General features: G+C 44.8%; 2 protein-coding genes across 3 annotated transcripts in view; one reads left to right on the top strand and one right to left on the bottom strand.

Moving 5' to 3' along the window:
- Window positions 1-4656: 4656 nt before the first annotated feature.
- Window positions 4657-13210, bottom strand: puraa (purine-rich element binding protein Aa). Of its 2 annotated transcripts, XR_008810599.1 has the most exons (3): window positions 12955-13210; window positions 5522-8847; window positions 4657-5244 (listed from the first exon to the last, which is right to left on the bottom strand). XR_008810599.1 is itself a non-coding variant. In XM_056284748.1 (2 exons), exon 2 carries the CDS (start codon window positions 8721-8723, stop codon window positions 7866-7868), a length of 858 nt encoding a protein of 285 aa, XP_056140723.1. In that variant the 5' UTR covers window positions 8724-8847; window positions 12955-13210; the 3' UTR covers window positions 4657-7865. The 2 variants fall into 2 exon arrangements, 1 of the variants encoding a protein (XP_056140723.1); XM_056284748.1 differs by having other exon boundaries at window positions 4657-8847.
- A 2761-nt stretch (window positions 13211-15971) lies between these two features.
- Window positions 15972-18562, top strand: part of LOC130116832 (pro-neuregulin-2, membrane-bound isoform-like) — a 95994-nt gene continuing 93403 nt past the window's right edge. Inside the window, exon 1 of the mRNA XM_056284898.1 lies at window positions 15972-16380. Within this exon, the coding sequence (XP_056140873.1) occupies window positions 15972-16380 (409 nt within the window). The remainder of the gene's footprint in view (window positions 16381-18562) is intronic.

The raw sequence follows: 18562 nt of genomic DNA on the forward strand, positions 1-18562 counted from the left end.
GTGGCAATGTGACCATTATGTCTGAAATCTTAGAGATTTGAGTCACTGATTGTTTTGTTGTTGAGTTGTGGATAGGTGCATTGTCTGATAGTGTACATTCAATAATACACTGCATATAGATTGTTTGGGTAACGATTTACATTAGCTACATTACACGACACATCCGTAACACAGCCACAGACTGCAGATTATGTAGATATGCCATAACTGTTCTGGTATGAGTCTTATTAAAGGTTTTATCTATATGTTGTGATTCCACCTCGCAGGCTGATCATTTTTGTGTTAGGCCTACCGACTGATCCCTTGGCCCCCACTGATGTCTTCCGTTGCTGTATGCTGGATGATTATACCATACCACATCTGCAGGGCTGAATACTCGTCAAGATGAGGAGTAGGCCTAGCACAAGAATGATCAGCCTGCGAGGTGGAATCACAACATATGAATAAAACCTCTCGATAATTCTACCACAGTAAAGGCAAAATCACATTTCCACGTGTATGTATAGACTGTAAGGTTTCTGTTGCAAAGTGAGTTTCAATACATAAAAAAGGGTTTATCTTAAATCCCTAAAGTCGCTTTTGAATTGGCCGGTGACATTTGAAAGTCAGTGCTTACATAGCATCTCTGTTGTGTTCATGCTAACTCGTTATGCTGTAAATCAGCTAGCGCCTTGCCTCAAAATTGTTGGTGAACACCACCATCTAGTGGCCAAAATCTCAATTGCCCATTTGTCTGTTCATAATTGCATTGTACCAACTTGGACAACATGTTTTAGGGGAATTTAGTTAAAATACAATAAAGGCAATAGTGCCACCCAGATGTAGATGCCATCTGCACACTCAAAGATATTCATGCACACAAAAAAAACACATATTGACGCCTTCTAACCTCTCACAAGTAAAATGAAGCGTGCGTAGCAACAAAATAATCTTGATTAAAAACTACATTTGAGAAGTCAAGGTGTGATGGGACACAGAAGACGAACCTGTGCAGGCTCTGGACCACATCTTGTCTCTAATCAGAATCGGGTTTTTCATTAGTGATGGTGTGTAATCCTATACTGTTTGTGCTCAAAAGGACAGCCAGGTTGAAACAGCAATTAAACACAAGTCTTTTCCAAAAGAGATCCGAGGAAAACGTTTCAGCCATGAACATGGTAGCTTAAAACGAAAACAAAAACACTACCATAGCTGAAAACGAAACCAGCGAAATACACCTTTACCTTTCCTATTCTCTTGAGCTAATGACTTTAACATAACCTCATCCATCACCTATACCAATTTTATCCAATTCTGGGCTGATGCCTCCTGCTATCCCAGCAGGCATCGGGCGGAAAACAGGGCCCAGTGACACCCCATTCACACCTGTGTGCAATTCAGAGACTCCGATTCACTTAACATGCATGTCTTGCATGTTTTTGGACTGTGGAAGGAAACAGGAGTAGCTGGAGAAACCCTATACAAACACCAGGAGAGCGTCCAAACGCCACACAGATGTGTTGGAATCAAACCACCTTGCTGTGAGGCACCAGCACTACGCCACCATGCTGCACCCTCAGCACAAATCAGATGGTTTGATTATAGAAACAAAACTGTTCCTTTTTATAAAATTGAGTCGTTATTGTCAGTTTTCATCAATAACGTTCCAGCTATTTCGGCTGTTGCAATGATTACAGCTGCCTAGAATGGCAAACCACTTTGATGCAGTTTGCAGTAGGTACAACATCTATTTTTAAGCAGTAAAACATGATGTTGTACCAAGATGGTGCGTTGTCTCGGTGACAGCCTTACTTCCACTCAACTCAAAACGGTGGCAGCAGCAGTGTCAATCTAAAGGTGTTCTTTAAGATTAAGTGCGAGATATCAGCATCTGAGCTGCATCCCATCCCATTTCTTCTTCCCTTTTTTTTACTTTTTTTTTTCTAACAGCGGCCTAGTGGCAGAAAAGGGTTTAAGTCTCGTTTTGGCCAATATCAACTAGATTCAAGTCCTGTGTTGCCAAACATTCACCCTGCTGAAATGTCCGTAAGTCCATGAATCCATGCCAGCTTCAGGGACGCTGTTCTGTGGCTGACCCCACGGCTCTGACCTCCCTTCAGAAAAGCAAGTAAAAAGTGATTCTCTGCAGGGTTCAGTAAAGCATCACTCTAAATGAGATGTTTGTTGACAATTTACTGATATACCTTAGCCCTTAAGAGCTTTCAGGATGGAGGAAGTCTTTAAACCGGTTGAAACAACCTCTCTGCAAATGCACCACACTTTTAGAAGTAGAACCGGTAGGCTGCTGCCTTTGCAGCAAAATATTATTAGGGATTTGAGAAAAACAAATTACATCCTCTTGACAACCGAAACATCTTCTGTGGGTTCACCGCCACCAAATCTTCAGCAGATGTCAAAATAAGGTCACTTGAGTTGCCTAGGTACCCCGATCAGCCAAAACATTAAAACCATTGACAGGTAAGTGAATAACATTGATTATCTTGTTACAGTGGTACCTGTCAAGAGGTGGGATATATCAGTCAGTTCTTGAAGTTGATGTGTTGGAAGCAGGAAAAATGGGCAAGCATAATGATCCGAGTGACTTTGACAAGAGCCACATTGTGATGGCTAGACAACTGGGTCAGAGCATCTCCAAAACAGCAGGTCTTGTGGGGTGTTCCCAGCATGCAGTGGTCAGTACCTACCCAAAGTGGTCCAAGGAAGGACACCCAAGGCTCGCTGATGTGCGTGGGGAGCGAAGGCTAGCCTATCTGGTCCGATCCCACAGAAGAGCTACTGTAGCTCAAACTGCTGAAAAGGTTAATGCTGGCTATGATAGACAGGTGTCAGAACACACAGTGCATCACAGCTTGCTGTGTATGGGGCTGTGTAGCTGCAGACTGGTGAGAGTGTCCATGAGGCCCCCTGTCCACCACCAAAACCACCTACAATGGGCACGTGAGTATCAGCACCGGACCATGGAGCAGTGGAAGAAGGTGACCTGGTCTGATGAATCATTTTTTTTTTGACATGTGGCCCACCAGGTGAGTGTGCATAGTTTACCTGGAGAAGTGATGGCACCATGATGCACTATGGGAAGAGGGCAAGCCGGTGGAGGCAGTGTGATGCTCTGGATGATGCTCTGCTGGGAAACCTTGGGTCCTGGCATTCATGTGGAAGTTACTTTGGCATGTACCCCCTACCTAAACATCATTGCAGACCAGGTGCACCCCTTCATGGCAACAGTATTCCCTGATGGCAGTGGCCTCTTTCAGCAGGATAATGTACCCTGCCACACTGCACACATTGTTCAGGAATGGTTTGAGGAACATGACAAAGAGTTCAAGGTGCTGCATTGGCCTTCAAATTCCCCAGATCTCAATCCGATCAAGCATCTGTAGGATGTGCTGGAAAAACAAGTCAGATCCATGGAGGCCCCACCTCACAACTTACAGGACTTAAAGGATCCGCTGCTAACGTCTTGGTGCCAGATACCAGAGAACACCTTCAGAGGTCTTGTGGAGTCCATGCCTCGATGGGTCAGAGCTGTTTTGGTGGCACGAGGGGGACCTACACAATATTAGGCAGGTGGTTTTAATGTTTTGGCTGATTAGTGTACATGAACTGAGGAAAAAAAAATATTCGGTGACCTACATTCATTTGCATGCCATCTTCTCTGCTGTTAAGAGCAATAGCAGAGACGGTGAATCTACCAGTGGATTCAGGAATTTACTCCATTTTGGACAGCACCCTGCCTGAGGGGGGAAACAATAAGCTGCAACAACTAATTTGTCCCTTAGCATTGCATGTAAGAATACAAACCTCTCTTTTTTGTTTTTGCTTGGCTGGTTATTTTCCTATTCCCCTTCGACTCCGTAGAGTACTCGGGACAAGGCATCGTACGCCTTACGGCAATCCAGGCCTGTTTTTTGATGTTAAGTCTGGATCTGGATGGCCTTAAAGAGTAGAACACACAATGAGCCCTCAGGAAAAATCCATTTGTTTGTGAATACCCCTCTCCTCCTCTTTATCTGAATCTGCAGAAGAGCGTTTCACAGCGAGGCCCTTTCACTTTAGAGGACAATTCACTTACTCACAATGGGTTCATGGACCTAGACGCGTGTGTTGTCGCGTCTTGACGAACAAGCTCCCAAAATCTCAGTTCTGTTCTGTCAAATAACCCAATATTGCAAAACGCCAAAGCACAAAGCTCACACAAGACACACAAATTTCAAATGAATGCGGTTGGATTTGATTTTGAGAAGTCATTGTGAACAGAGGACCAAACAACGCCATGTTTTCACAGCCTGGTTTCACATGTGAGTTTAAATACACATCGTCGCTACATTAAGTAGAAATCTCCACACACACAAAAAAAAAGCGGAGCATCATCAGCTTTGGTCGATGAAGGCCGCATTCGGAAGGCTGTGAAAATTAAGCGTAATCACATGTACGGATTTGGGTCAGAAAGCGTTGTGATATTCTCTCATTCGCTGCAAAACGTTTACCCTCGAAACAAAAAAAATCAAAATGGGCATTGCCGCAAGTTATCACGCAAGAGTCTTCTTCACCTCTAACAAGACTCTTCATCCGGAATTGGCAACAGATTAGAAAGACAACAGCTTGTAAAAGAAGGAGAAAAAAAGAAAGAAAGGAGACCACATGAAAAACACGGTTTAAAGGTCAATTTCTCCCCAGATATGGGTGAATTAAATTTATTTTTAAAAGTTTTAAAATGTACATAAATTATATTTGATGCATCATAACCAAATGAGTAAATCAAATATCCTCTTTTGGAAAAGGAGGCAACATAAGACAGAATAATGACATTCTTTGTTGAGATCATTTGAACAAGTATTGGTCAGGCGTTTCATTAGCCTGGGAAAGCAAAGTGCTACACACAACAACCATTGAAGACAGTTCACCATACACCTTCATGAGCATTGGACCAAAGCACTGTTTCTTAGATTAAAGCAAAAACGGAGATTTCACTGTATGCTTCGGGGAAAACATTTTGTTTTTTTCTCTCTCTCTTCTTTTCACCAAAACGCAAGTACTGGTTCTCAGTCTGCTTTCAAAAAGCCATGAATGGTGTTTCTTCATTTCCTGGAGGCGTAATACTGGCTAGCATCGTGCGACTGCTCGGTTTCAAGTTAGAATACTTAAGTGAACTGCTGTGCCCGTTAGGCTGCCAAAACCTGGGTTTACCTACGCTTCTGTTCCTCCCAGGTGGAGCTTTTGAGTGCAAATGAAGGCATACAACTCCTTAAAAGAGAAATAAACATGGAATTCAGCCACATGCTTTCAAATAATAATCATATATTTAATCGATATACATATACTGCCACCATTGGCACATACGATATTGCACACAGTGATGAAATGTTGCACAGAAAAAAAATAAGATATATTTTTTGTGGGCAAAAACATTCCAAAATTACAAATAATGTGGAATAACGCTGAAAAGGTAAAGGAAAAAAAAAAAAGAAAAAAAAGAAGAGAAAAGACATGCTTGCTACTCCCCATTAATTGAGCGACTTACAAGGTACACGTTACTGCCCAAGCCATAGAACTAGCATTTTGAAGGGGCTCCAACAAGTTTTCCCATCGGTTCAACCCACACCGTTGTTTCCAATCAGCCCCTGTCCTCCTTGCAAATGCACTTGGCTTGTGAAGAGCCGACTCCTCTGCATCATCTTGCATCTAGGTGACCACCCCCTTCCATGTTTACATGTAGGCCGATACCTGGATGGCTTGGGAGATGGGGATGGCAATGAGGTTAAGGAAAGAAGGAAGGTAGCAGAAAAAAAACTAAATATCTGCTCCTATTTTTTCTAGAGTTCATAATGAACCTTTTTAGCACCACGAGTTGTGCGCTAGCACACTAGGGGGCTGAGACAAATGAAAATTTTGTTTTTGTTTTTTTACAAAAGCAATAACAACAAGAACCCAAACTGCGATCCAAAGCACCAGGCCAGCGTGTAAGCATGCGGAGTGTGTAAGGCACCAGGTTGTTTGTATGCTGAAGAGGACGCTCCCAATCAGGTGTCATTTAAACTATACCAGAGGCTCCAAAAATAGGTGGTCAAGGACAGTCTAGTCTGCTGGTTTCCAGTCAATCTAAACATGGGAGCAATCATTTAATTGAATGCTGAGGTAAATCTGACATTATCTGATTGTTGCCAGTTTTTCTCTAGCTAGCTGGCAGAGTTTATAAAACTGCTTTTACACATCTATGAGATGCGACTGAACTGGGTTGGAACCAGTTTTCTTCCATGTAGCAGCCCATATATCGACAATTGGACCAGAAGGGATTCTCATCATCCGAGGCTGACATTTGGACTTACAGGTCTAAGGTAGGGCTACATATTGGGAGAGTATGAGTCCAAAATCACCCCACAAAACCTCACCCCTTCATTACGTTTTCCTCACTGGGATGGCCTCTTTTTTCACTAAACCAGAGTTTTATCAACTAGGGAAGTAAACCCAGGTCTCCTATTGGCAGGCTTTAACCCTGTGTATTGACCAATGCTCTGTGGCCGTCCTCAGCGTGATGGTGATATTATGATTATGGGTCTCAGGCAAGGTCACTATTTGTACAATCATGCTTTCAAACCGCTTCCATCACAGCTACACTATGCCTTCAGATGGAAATCACTAGGTACTCAAAGGTGAGCTCAGTGGAATATAGGCAGATACAAACTGTCATGGAAGGATCCTTGAGCCAATATTTTGGGAGACCAACACCAATCTAGCTTTGTGCAGGTAAACATGCAGCAATAGCACCCATTGGCACCATTTGGACTTTTATAACCTCCACAAAAACGTAAGTTTTCTCTTCCAAAAGTTGTAACCAATAATGCTATGCTTAGTCCTATTGGGATTTTCAGATCAGTACACCAATCAACAAAGGAAATGTTGGATATTCATCTTAAGTGCTCCATGTCACAAATACATATTTTAGGCCATTTGCTACATGTTGCCACTGCACTTCCTCTATTGAATACATGTTAAGTACCTTTAAAACAAACACATTTCATAACAACGAGACACAAGGGTATTCTATAATATATCCACCTGCATGGCAACAATTTCATTTGAAACAAAAGTTACACTATTAATATTTCTTTGAATGCCTCTGGCAAATGTCATCACATCAAGATCCATTGACCAGTTCAATATATTTGATTTTTATGCGATGCATATTGCACGACAGATAGAGCACTTATTTCATTTCATGAAAATGCCTATATGTTCCTTTTTATACTGCATGACATCTAAACCAGTTTCCAAATCAGGCCTAGCCCTCATATGATTTATGTGTAAACACATGTCTACTCACAGGTAAAGGTAAATAGGATGGCAAGTACACTGTGAGAACGTTTTACAAAGTTTTTTTCAATTTTGGTTTAAAAATTAAAATATCTGATTTGTGCTGAAGTCATTAGCTCACATGAAAAGGACTTTTTTTTCTCTCTCTCCTCTCAGAACGCCGCAATAAATCCATTTGAACATTGCAAACACTTTTTTTTTATAATAGCTTTGACTTGTACAAAAGTTCTGTTAATAAGGGAAATAAACACTCAGTTCAATGTCGTTTGTTGTCAAGTAGGAAACAATGTTCAAATATAATGTTATTACTTTGTTTAGCAGCCTGTTACTGTATTAATGGTGGATAAGTGGGGTAACATCCAGCGATGGGTGACAACATGTCAAAACTGTCAAGTTTGTGGAGGTTTCTTTATACTGTGGGTGATGCTCCCTTGGAGTTAAACCATTACAGTTAAATCTTTAATTTTCTTTCTTTCTTTATACAGTAGAGTTTTAATTATATTCTCTTTTGTTATTTTGATTACTTTTGCATGTTTTTTTTTACGCTCAATATATCAATCCTCGTCCCCTTCGTCTGCCTGCATCTCCTCTTGCTGCTGCAGCTCGCATGCTCTCTTCTCTCGCTGTTTCTCCTGGATCTTCTTCATCTCCTCGGCGTATTTACAGAAAGTATTCCCAAATTTGGACCACACTTTGTAGGGCACCGTGATCGAGTTGCGGTACGTCGGCTTCACCTCGCTTACCCTCATGAACACTCCGTACTTATTGGATCCGACGTCGAAGAAAAAGCGCTTGTTGTCTACAGTCAAGGATGAGCCCTCGGGCAACTCCGCAGGTTCGTCCTCTACGCCGTAATCGTCAATAAGTTTGGCCAAAGCGTCGCGAAACTCAATAAGTCCCTGGGCCGGCAAAGCGATCGTCTGGCCTTGTGTGGATCCCAAACCGGGCCCCCGGTTAACGGTCTGTCGGATCCTCAGAAACCGTCCCCTCTGGTTCTCTTTCAGATCCATGTAGTATTTCCGATTTTCCCTGACCAAGAACTCGCTTTTCAGCGCCCGCCGGGGCTCGTCTTGAACCAGGTCGGGGTTGCTCGGCCCTAACTGGGCATAATGTTCGATGAAGTCCCCCAAGTAGTCGCGGAACTCGACCGCCACCGACATGGAGAGAGTGAGGCGGCTCTTGTTTCCCCCGGCCCCGACTTCTGCTATCTTCAAGAAGCGGCCTTTTGCATTTTGCTTAACGTCCAAGTAGAACCGTTTGTTCTGTATGTCAACCCGCTTCGACGCCAGCTCTTGTGTCTCATGCTGGAGCCCGGAAGCCGAGCCCGCCCCTCCTGTCGCTAGGTGCATGGAGCCGATGCCTGGGCCCGTCGCTGCTCCTCCCTGCTCACTACCACTGTCTCTGTCCGCCATGATGCAGCCTGCCTTCTCCCTCCGTCTGCTACTGCTGCAACCCACGCCGCAGATCTCGCGAGATCTGAGTGGATAACGTTGCAGACTCCCTTCTCCGGCGGTGACAAGCAGCCGAGCGACTGGTCTTGGAAAACAGACACGTCGCATTACATTAGTCCTTAATTGCAATTGCCAACACTCATTTTAATTATCAACACGTAGTCTCTGCAGCCACACCAAATGATGCAATCGGTATCTTAATTCAAAACGCACCTTTTAAAAAGGTCTCGGAGCACCGTTGCAGGGCCAAAACTCAACGTGGACGAAACATTTGCAAAAGTGCAAAGACAGACTACCGACTAGGCATATTAGTCCAATGAAATGTTAATTTCACAGTCTTTCCACTGAAAACAACGCCGCATTGTTAAGGTAGACCGGTCCAGCTATGTAAAACTAACCACAGCCTTATGCAGCTCGGAAAACGGAACTTTCACTAAAGGCTTATTGGTCTAATCATTTCATTTAAATAGTAACAATGCTATATGTCACACCTCAGCTAAAATGTCCACTTTTACCTATTTATTTATTTATTTATGTTGCCAGCGAGGCCTCAAGGGCCTGCTATGAAGGAACAGACTATTAGCCAATACTTCTTTAACTGAATGGGTTAATAACCGTGTCCAACTAAGACTTCTCTACCAGCAATAGCCGACGGTAAAACAGTTGGCTCAATGAAGAGTTGGTGTTAGATATAGACCCAGTCGACCACCATACTTCATTTTCCCGCTATGATTCTGCGCGACTCTACAGTGGTTAGACGTTTACTCGGATGTAAGCAAACAACACAACATCGACGTCTTAATGACTGAAATTAAATCGTTGTAGCAGATCATTATAGCAGCAATCGTTCCCAAAAATGAAGAGCCCTATATTACATATGTGCGATATCTATCGACATTAAGCGGCGCATTTCGGTCATACTTTGGCAAATATAATTACTGCCCCCCATTACTTTGCTTGGGTTAGCTTTAAATTGCAGGAAAAATGTTCCTCTTCGTATCCTGTTCTTGTCAACGAGATCCAAATATCCAAAGGAATTGAATCAAGTGCAACTGGACTTGGTTAATATATAACCAAGTCCAGTTGCACTTGATTCAATTCCTTTGGATAACTATGACCTGGATGAATGAGAACATTCACAGACGAGATCCAAATAATTTCGAAATTATTTGGATATTATAATTATTCCCCTTTCTTTCTCGTCGGTAAATGCTATAAGTTATCTGGCTCAAAAAGTTATTAAACTGCAGTATTCCTTGGATTAACACACATTGCCACAAGACAATAACGTGCGCCTCTATAATTTCTATATTCTTTAGTAAATTTGTCTTCAGCTGCCTTACTAAGCAACGGGTGGGCGCAATTAAGTAGCCTGCATGTCCTTCCGACGTGTGAATAAGCCTGTACATATTCTGGGGAGGCTAATTTGTGAACACTTAGAAAAGACAACAAAATCGTGTGTCTGTCTGGCTTACGTTCTTCTCACGTGTGTTAAAATAAGCCCCTGTATTTATTCATACTTTTATTCAACTTAAAAGAAGAAAATAATGCAACCCACTTTCAAATATTGCATTATTTTAAACGTCTTCAGTAGTTTAAATATTGAAAAAAAAACTTTGCATGGGTGAATATATTCAAAATATCTAGACACAGAAATTCATTATCATTTATATATGTAGACAACTTACCACGTTGTTCCAGGATATAGCCTAGTCCCACTGTATGGTACTGTACCATAGTCAAGTCTGTTGTTAGCGGGGATCCGTTCTTCCTGTTTGTTTTTGTTGGGTTTTTTTTTTGTTGGTCTGTTTGTTTGTTTTTTTGGTCGGTTATAGATGATGAATATTTGCTCTTAACCAATAGACCAGCAGTTAGATTTACGTGTCAAGAGGCTAATCTGAAGTATGACCGCAATGTTGACGAAGGCTGGACTCTGAAGAAGAAAAAAATATTAAGAAAAAGAGCTAAGCCTTCTTTAAATTATAAATGCACTCGAATGTGTTGCCTATGAATGTTCGATAAGTAATGGGCCGTCTAATTCATAACAGGAGGCCCGACTTTAAGACCCCTCCCTCGCGCTGTTAAAGGTCAGAGTTTACAGGTCCGTCCTGCGACAAGAGGCTGTCTACAGCAACGCCGGAGAAGAGCTGCAGCGTTGTAGAAACACGTTATTTGTACCGCCTCCGTAGAGCTCTCGGTTGAGCCGTTTCACGACAAACCAAAAAAAGAAACATAAAAAGGGCCTCTGTGGTAACTTAACATGTTTTCGAAGTTGGATCTGATAAGGTTTCTCTCTCGCTCTCTTTCTCCATAAATACTAAACCTAAACCCTTCTGTCGTGCATCGCATAGCCCCGCCTGTACTTAAATTCACTGGCCCAAAAGGAGCAGATATGGCCCCATGTTCACCTTATTGGATACAAAGCATAAAACGTTTAAGTAAAAAAAATGCAATTGAATTATTTATTGCAATCAGATAGCCAAAGACCATGATGACATTGAGTTTTATACGCTTATTATCAATGATAGTGAATATTATCACAGCATTTCCATAACACGTCCACGCTTTATCTGGGCCTACTTGTTATAGGCCAATACGACCAGGGAAAAAAATAAATAAAGAAATAAAATAAAGAAATAATAAAATTCGAATCCGGGCTTTGACGCAAAACAATTTATTGATTTTTTTTATCATTATAAACAATTAGAATGTTCATAATTACCATCATAATATGTTAAACACGCCAGTGAGAGTTTTCGTTGACTGTACTGTGAAATCCAGTGACTTGTCACTGGGCAAAATAACTTTTTGACCTGGAGCACCGTCTTTTATTTGCACAAGTCAAGAAAAATTAGAGATATTCCACTTTTATACCAGGCTGGCGTCCTATACAGCCTCACGTTGTGTGGACAGGCCTATAAGAGATCTACTGGCAGGGGCAGGGGCAGGGGGGGTTAGGGCTACGTCTTTTTACTGGGTCTCTCGCTTCCTCCCGCTCTCTTTCGACACTTGACAAATTGCTTGCAGTTTTTGTTTGTTCTTTTTTTTTGTTTTTAAAAAATCTGAACCAATATATTTGCTATAATCACAATCCAGCCTGTGTCCTGCGTTGATCCGGCCTCCCCGTCATTTAGTCCTACAATAAAGTGGTCCGCCACCGAATGTCATATGAAATCCCCCCATTAAGATGGCTATGTCTGCTACAGACCGTGGGAAAATCGTATTCTATAGTTCACTTACCCACACCGCCAGCTTCCGTTAGCCGGGACGGCACATCGGACTCTTCCTCGACGCCTGGCTGTTGCGCTGTGAGGCTTCCTATTATATTTCCCCCTCATCTGCGTTACCATGTCCACCCTATGTCCATGATACCATATGGGCTATAAGGTTTGTGTGTGTGTGTGTGTGAGTTGTTGTTGTTGGTTTTTATCGTTTTAGGATGCGTTATTGATTCTTGCAGGATGTTCGCGACACGTCTGTCACATGCAATGGGGTTGTTTCAGCAGATTAATGAAGAAAAAAAATCATAGGCGAAGGATGTTTTTCCACAAAGTCTTCTTTGCTCTTGGTTTTCCATTTCCTTCAGCTGCCCTGAGGCTAATTTAGTCTTCTCAGATTTATCCAAATTTCTTGTCGAACATTACGCCCGGATCACTTTAAAAAAAATTTTTTAAACTTAATTCCTGTTGCATATAGATATATATGCTACGTGTATGTGTGGTGTAATTGTTTAAGTATTCTGATTAATCACATATTATGAGTAGGTCTTGTATATATATTTAACAGTCGTCATTATAGGGCTCGTTTCTAAAGCTCGGGTCGGTGGATCAAATCATCCTCGTCCTTGACAGCTCGTGTGAGGGTATAAGTCGCCCACCGTGTCATGGCAAGTTACCGAAGGCTGCGGGGCCTTATCACGAACCGAAGTTTCGCTCCGCATCCCGGTACCGGAATGCTGGGGTATACCTGTCTCCGCGGGGCTCGGTTTCGACTCAAATCGGATGCGTTAATGCGGCTCTGGAAGATGTTTGGGATCAGATCACTCCGATTAATAAGACAAAAAAAACAACAACACGTTCGTCTGCACACTGGAATACTTTGCAAGGCAGTTAAAACGGTAAACTCAAGAAAGACGCGGAAATAAGAAATCGTCGTCCCTTTTTAACGTGAGCAAAAATGAGTAGTGCCTTACCCTGCTTGGTCTGCAGGAAGACCGCCTGTTTTTTTTTCTTTTTAATTTTTTTTTTTTTAGCTTTCGATGTCGCCTCGTAGAAGACAAGACTGCAGAGAAGGCAGCTGCGGATGTGTCTGCGGGCCCGCGGTCAACACCACGCCGTGCTGCTGCTGCTGCTGCTGCTGCCGCTGCTGCTGCCGCCGCCGCCGCCGCCGCCGCTGCTGCTGCCTGCCGCCTGCCGCCTTTCACAAGATGGAACGGAACGGAACAGCTAGTCGTGGCATGGAGACACTCACACGCACAAGTTCAGCGCCGCACGTTTTTACCTCTGATGTCAACACGCACCGCCCGAGTTGCGCGCAAGTGCGCCCCGCACTGTTACTTATTGGGAATTGCAGTTTCACCTACAGGCTTTGTTAGCAAAGGGCAACGTTTTTTTTTGTCAACTCGGATGGGCAGCGGTGACTAAAAGACGTCGTCTCAGGGTTGCTAGGACCAAAACCTGTTTGCCAGGATTTCTGAGCAACACCATGGGGTGTTTACCAACTCTATTGCCCCCCCCCCAAAAACGCCTTAACTTCCTAGAGAGAGAGAGGGGGGGGGGTGTTGCAGTACAATCAAGCTGTAGATGTGTTTACATTCAAACTGGCCAACACGCTGTCTTGATGCATGCCCAATAATCCAGGTAAGAAAATCAAAGAAGATTGAATCAGCTCATCTGGATACAATAGTGAATACTATTGGCCATTGAAACTCTACTTAATGGTCACACCCATATTTGCATATGAGACTGATAGCTGGTTGGGTCGTTGTGCCACTGTATTGTTTATAAGGGTAGAGATAGTACCTGCAGTCAGTTTAGGCTGAAGAGGTCATTTAGATGAGTGATGAAACGTGTCTGTCAATAAACGCTGTACCCAGATGAACTGATTTGACCTTCTCTGATGGCCGACACGTTGATTGTATTTAAACACACGTTGATTGATTTAACTCGAGTAGGCCGGACTTGTTGGCCACTGGGCCGGGCCACATTGTTGTCAGGTTTGTCTGAAGCGAGAGGGCAGGCCTTCTTTTGCTGCCCAGGTTCCCCCGTTCAGTTATCAACGCGTGCCCGCATAGGTCCGATCTGCTTTATTTAACGTGTGCAATTTCAGCACCACGGAGAGCAAAGTGTGAAGCTGATACTTCATGGTTAAAATTGCCGGTTTACTGGCAGCTGACGACACTGCTGGGATGAAAGCATCTTTCATTGCCGCCTTGAAAATGTAAAAAAGAAAAAAAAACAATGACCAGTTTCGTTACCATTAATTCACCATGTAGGTATATTTAGAGCACAATTTGAATCACGAGTGTGAATCAAAAGTCTGATCCAAGACCTGTCGATGTGGTCGGGGACCTGCTTTGCAACAAGATGCCTGCAAAACGCACTTTGGTCAGCAGGTGTCGCCCTTTGCAAATGCTTCCTCAGCCACACCGGCCTGCGTCCGCATTCTATTTTGGCAATTAAGCTGACCAAACCGTTGCCTTTAAAAATCGAAACTTGAAATGTTCAGTCTGCCGGAGACAATTTAAACGTATGATCTTCCTAGACAGTGTCTATAACTTGCAATGGAGGGCTCCAACTGGTGCGGCGACGTTCAGAAGTAAGATGAGCAAAATGCAGAGAAACGCACAGTCAAAAAAGGTTAACAAGCTGACACGATGCTCCCCCCCTCTCTCTCCCTCCCCCCCCTCTCTCTCTATCCCCCTCTCTCTCTCTCGCTCGCCCAAGTGCAGCTGTTGTAGCTGTATGGATTTGATGCGGCGCCTCAACATCAGTTTTTTTTCTCTCCCTCAGGCAAAGCGGTGAGTGTGACCTGAATGCAGGGCATAACTTAACAGAATGAGACGCCAAACTCATCCGGAATAGTCCGCCGAAGAGTCCGGCGCCGCGCGCGAGACGCCTTCGCAGCGTTACCCATCGCAGCCGTATGATTTCCCGCAGGCCTGCTTTTATTTATCTCTCTTATTTTTTGGGGGCTGCCGGAGTGCCTCGGCTTATCATGTGAAATGCGATTTTTGAGGAGGGATTAGTCATGGGCCTCGTCTGTTTCGTTTGGACGTGAGACCCCCGTTGACAGACACCATGGAGTGATGTCCACAGACTGGGTTCGGGTGTAAAAGAAAAAAAGAAAAGGGAGACCGACCGTCGGGTCAGTCGGCGCATCTTGCATCTCGTTGCTCCGGTGCTGCGTTTTATGACGGAGCCCCCCGGCAAACGGCGTATTTTCTCTCCGTCTGTGGCAAGTAGGGGGGTGGTGGTGGTGGTTGGGGGGGGGAGGAGGAGGGAGGAGAGGGGGAGGGGGAGGCGGAGAGAGAGAGAGAGCCGCGGTGGAAGGCGGCGTATTAACGTTACCCGCCGAACAGAACATTTTTTATTATTATTTATTTATTTATTTATTATAATTTTTTTTTTTACATTTTTCGGAATGAAACGTAGCGCGTGTGTTTTGCGACCGGACTACCAAACTTATGGTTCACTGCAGCATTTCGCGTCTGTTCTGTGCTGCGGATGATACGGGGAGAGCATCACTGACGGCTGAGCGGCGCCCAGCCACCACCGCAGTTTCGGGGGCAGAAAATAGAGCGGCGTCGTCTTGCAGTCGGGCTGCTATGGCAGCGTAGGGGCATCTTCTTCTGGACGGAGAGGGGGGGGGGGAGAGAATCCGCGTATTCCTGGCTCGTCTGTGAGATGCCTCGCTGGCAGGACATGCACTGACTGGGTCCGGAGAGCCGGCGTGTAAGCAGGCGCGGCTCCGCGTTGTCGAGCGGCCGTGTTCCAACAATTGCAAAAAAAATCATTCGACCCCCCCAAAAAACAGAAAAAGAGCAGCGGATCCCGATGGCATGGACACTTATGCAAGGTCCGCCGCGCTGCCGTGCCACTGGAGCCTATTTGCCGTTTCTTCCTTCGACCCAGCTCCGTCGCCTTCGCCCCGCAACCGAGAGAGCCCTGCCGCAACGCGACCAGCGACCACCGAGCCAAAGCAGGCGGCATGAGGCTTGATTCAGTGCATTTATCCATGCTGGTCATCGGGGTCTCCTTCGCCTGCTACTCCCCGAGTTTGAATTCCCTGCAGGACCAGGCTCACAAGTCCGCCGTGGTGATCGAGGGCAAGGTGCAGTCTGCGCCTGCGAACGTCTCCGCGGAGCCGTACCGTGTGAATGTCAAAGTGCTGGACGTGTGGCCGCTCAACAGCGGGGGTCTGGAGCGCGAGCAGCTCGTCACCGTGGGAGAGTTCGGATCGGAGGCTCCGTGCACCAAAGTGAAAAAGAACCACAGATACATTTTTTTCATGGACCCGACCGACGAGCCCTTGGTTTTCAAGGCGTCGTTCGCGCCCCTGGATACGAGCGGAAAGACTCTCAAAAAGGATGTTGGGAAGATCTTGTGTGAGGACTGCGGTAAGTTCATTCTTTGTGGATTACCGGTCGAAGTCGAACCCGGAAGAATGAAATGGCCCTACTGTCCGCGGCTCCGGGCTGCGGGCGTCGGGATGTGTGGGGGCACTCTGGGGGATTGTAATTGTAATGGTCTCAGCATGTTTTTGGAGTCGGTAAGGTAGCAGATGGGTGCCTAAGGGGCGTCTATGCAGCAATATTCGACAACTCTCGCAGGCTTCCATTGCCCACAAGATCAATCAAACGCTCTCTCTCTCTCTCTCTCTCTCTCTCTCTCTCTCTCTCTCTCTCTCTCTCTCTCTCTCTCTCTCTCTCTCTCTCTCTCTCTCTCTCTCTCTCTCTCTCTCTCTCTCTCTCTCTCTCTTCTCTCTCTCTCTCTCTCTCTCTCTCTCTCCCTCTCTCTCTCTCTCTCTCTCAGCCACGCACTGGACTGCAACAGACATGCGCCCTGCACTGTTGCTTGTGAGGAATTGCAGTTTGACTGTATCCTGTGGCGAACCATTTGCATGCTCCAGTCTAAACGTCGCATCCAGGCAGGACATTAGCCGTGTGTGAATGTCTTTTAAGTTTCGTACGTAGCTGCTAGGCGTCTGCCCGCTGAACTAGTACCGAGCGCCGCCCGGGATCCATTTCAGCACCAGGGACAGCGGCATGTACCGTGCGAGTCACGTGTCTGGCTACGCTGCTTGACGCAGGCCTATCGGCTGGTTATGCGATGAGGCTCACGCACCGTTTTCATGTTTTCATTTCCTTCGCTCAGGCATAGTCTCTCTCTCTCTCTCTCTCTCTCTCTCTCTCTCTCTCTCTCTCTCTCTCTCTCTCTCTCTCTCTCTCTCTCTCTCTCTCTCTCTCTCTCTCTCTCTCTCTCTCTCTTTTGAAGTCCAGTTCTGTTATGCCCCCGAATGGGCAGGAGGTTGAGAGTCTATGCTGTGGTTTTGATCCGAAAATCGGACTCGTTATGCCTCATGCATAGGTAGGTCGTCGACTTTTGCATCTTTTGCAAAAGTTTTTGAGAAATGGGGGGACGCGTATGGCGTTTGGAGCAATGCTAGCAACTATTTAAAACTTCCACGTCTCCAATAGGAAGAAAAAACCCTGTAGTGCAAAGTGACTATTAATGCACATTGGTCAGCAGATGTCGCCCTTAGGGAGTGTTTCACCATCACAGCCTACACGTTTTAAATGTTTTAACATAATCAGTGCTGTTGGTGATAGTGCTGCATATTATCTGTGTCGTTTCAGTAGCCCATCAAACCCCCCCACCTCCCCAACGCACGCACACACACACACACACACACACACACACACACACACACACACACACACACACACACACACACACACACACACACACATGCACACATGCTCATGCATGCTATTATGTAGTTTTATTTTTCAAAAAGAGATTTCTAATGCATTAGAAAAGGGTCCATTGAACAGCCTTAGATCACGTACTTGTGGAAGTTTTGGCACTGCTGCTAAAGTCTGGGATTTTGTTGGAAGAGGCTGTGGGCCTCTGGTGCATGGATAAATAGAAACACTTGCCTCAAAGTTGTTTATTGGCGGCTTGTGTGTTTGCTCCATTAACTAAAATGTTTGACATGCTTTGCACAGGGCTTGAAATAAGCAGTACATGGTACCACAAAGCTTTCCCAACCTTGCAGTAAAACCCCTGTGTATTTATTAGGCCATTAGTGAGGAGAAACAACTCGTGATCTTTTATGGCCCTTGAAATACTAAATTATAGTTGCACCTTAACACTATGTCTTTTTACCTGCAGTTGAAAACAATGGGAGAAGGGGGATGGGGGGGGCTGCTTGCCTTCTCCTGCTAGTCCTCTCATATGAGAGCACATTTAATTCATAAAAGAAAAGCCATGTCTATATATAGGAACTTCTATAAATACATTCGGCGGAGGAAGTGCTGTGGCCTATAACCCAACGTCTGTGCCCTAAGTGCTGCCTTAAATCCTCTTACCACATCATGTACTTAGAGATGCAAACGTCCCCCTCCCCCTTCTGCACTTGGCCAAGCTCATCTAATGTCCCTATCAACCAAATGGATGAGGGAAGACAGCAGCCCTTCATTTTTTCCGCCAGGATACGCTGAGCTCGTGAATGAGTCTATATAACTGGCCTGGTTGTATCATCAGGCTACCTAAGAAGGAACTGCCACACCCGGCTTT

Source organism: Lampris incognitus, chromosome 8, assembly GCF_029633865.1.
Source record: "Lampris incognitus isolate fLamInc1 chromosome 8, fLamInc1.hap2, whole genome shotgun sequence".
NCBI lineage: Eukaryota > Metazoa > Chordata > Actinopteri > Lampriformes > Lampridae > Lampris > Lampris incognitus.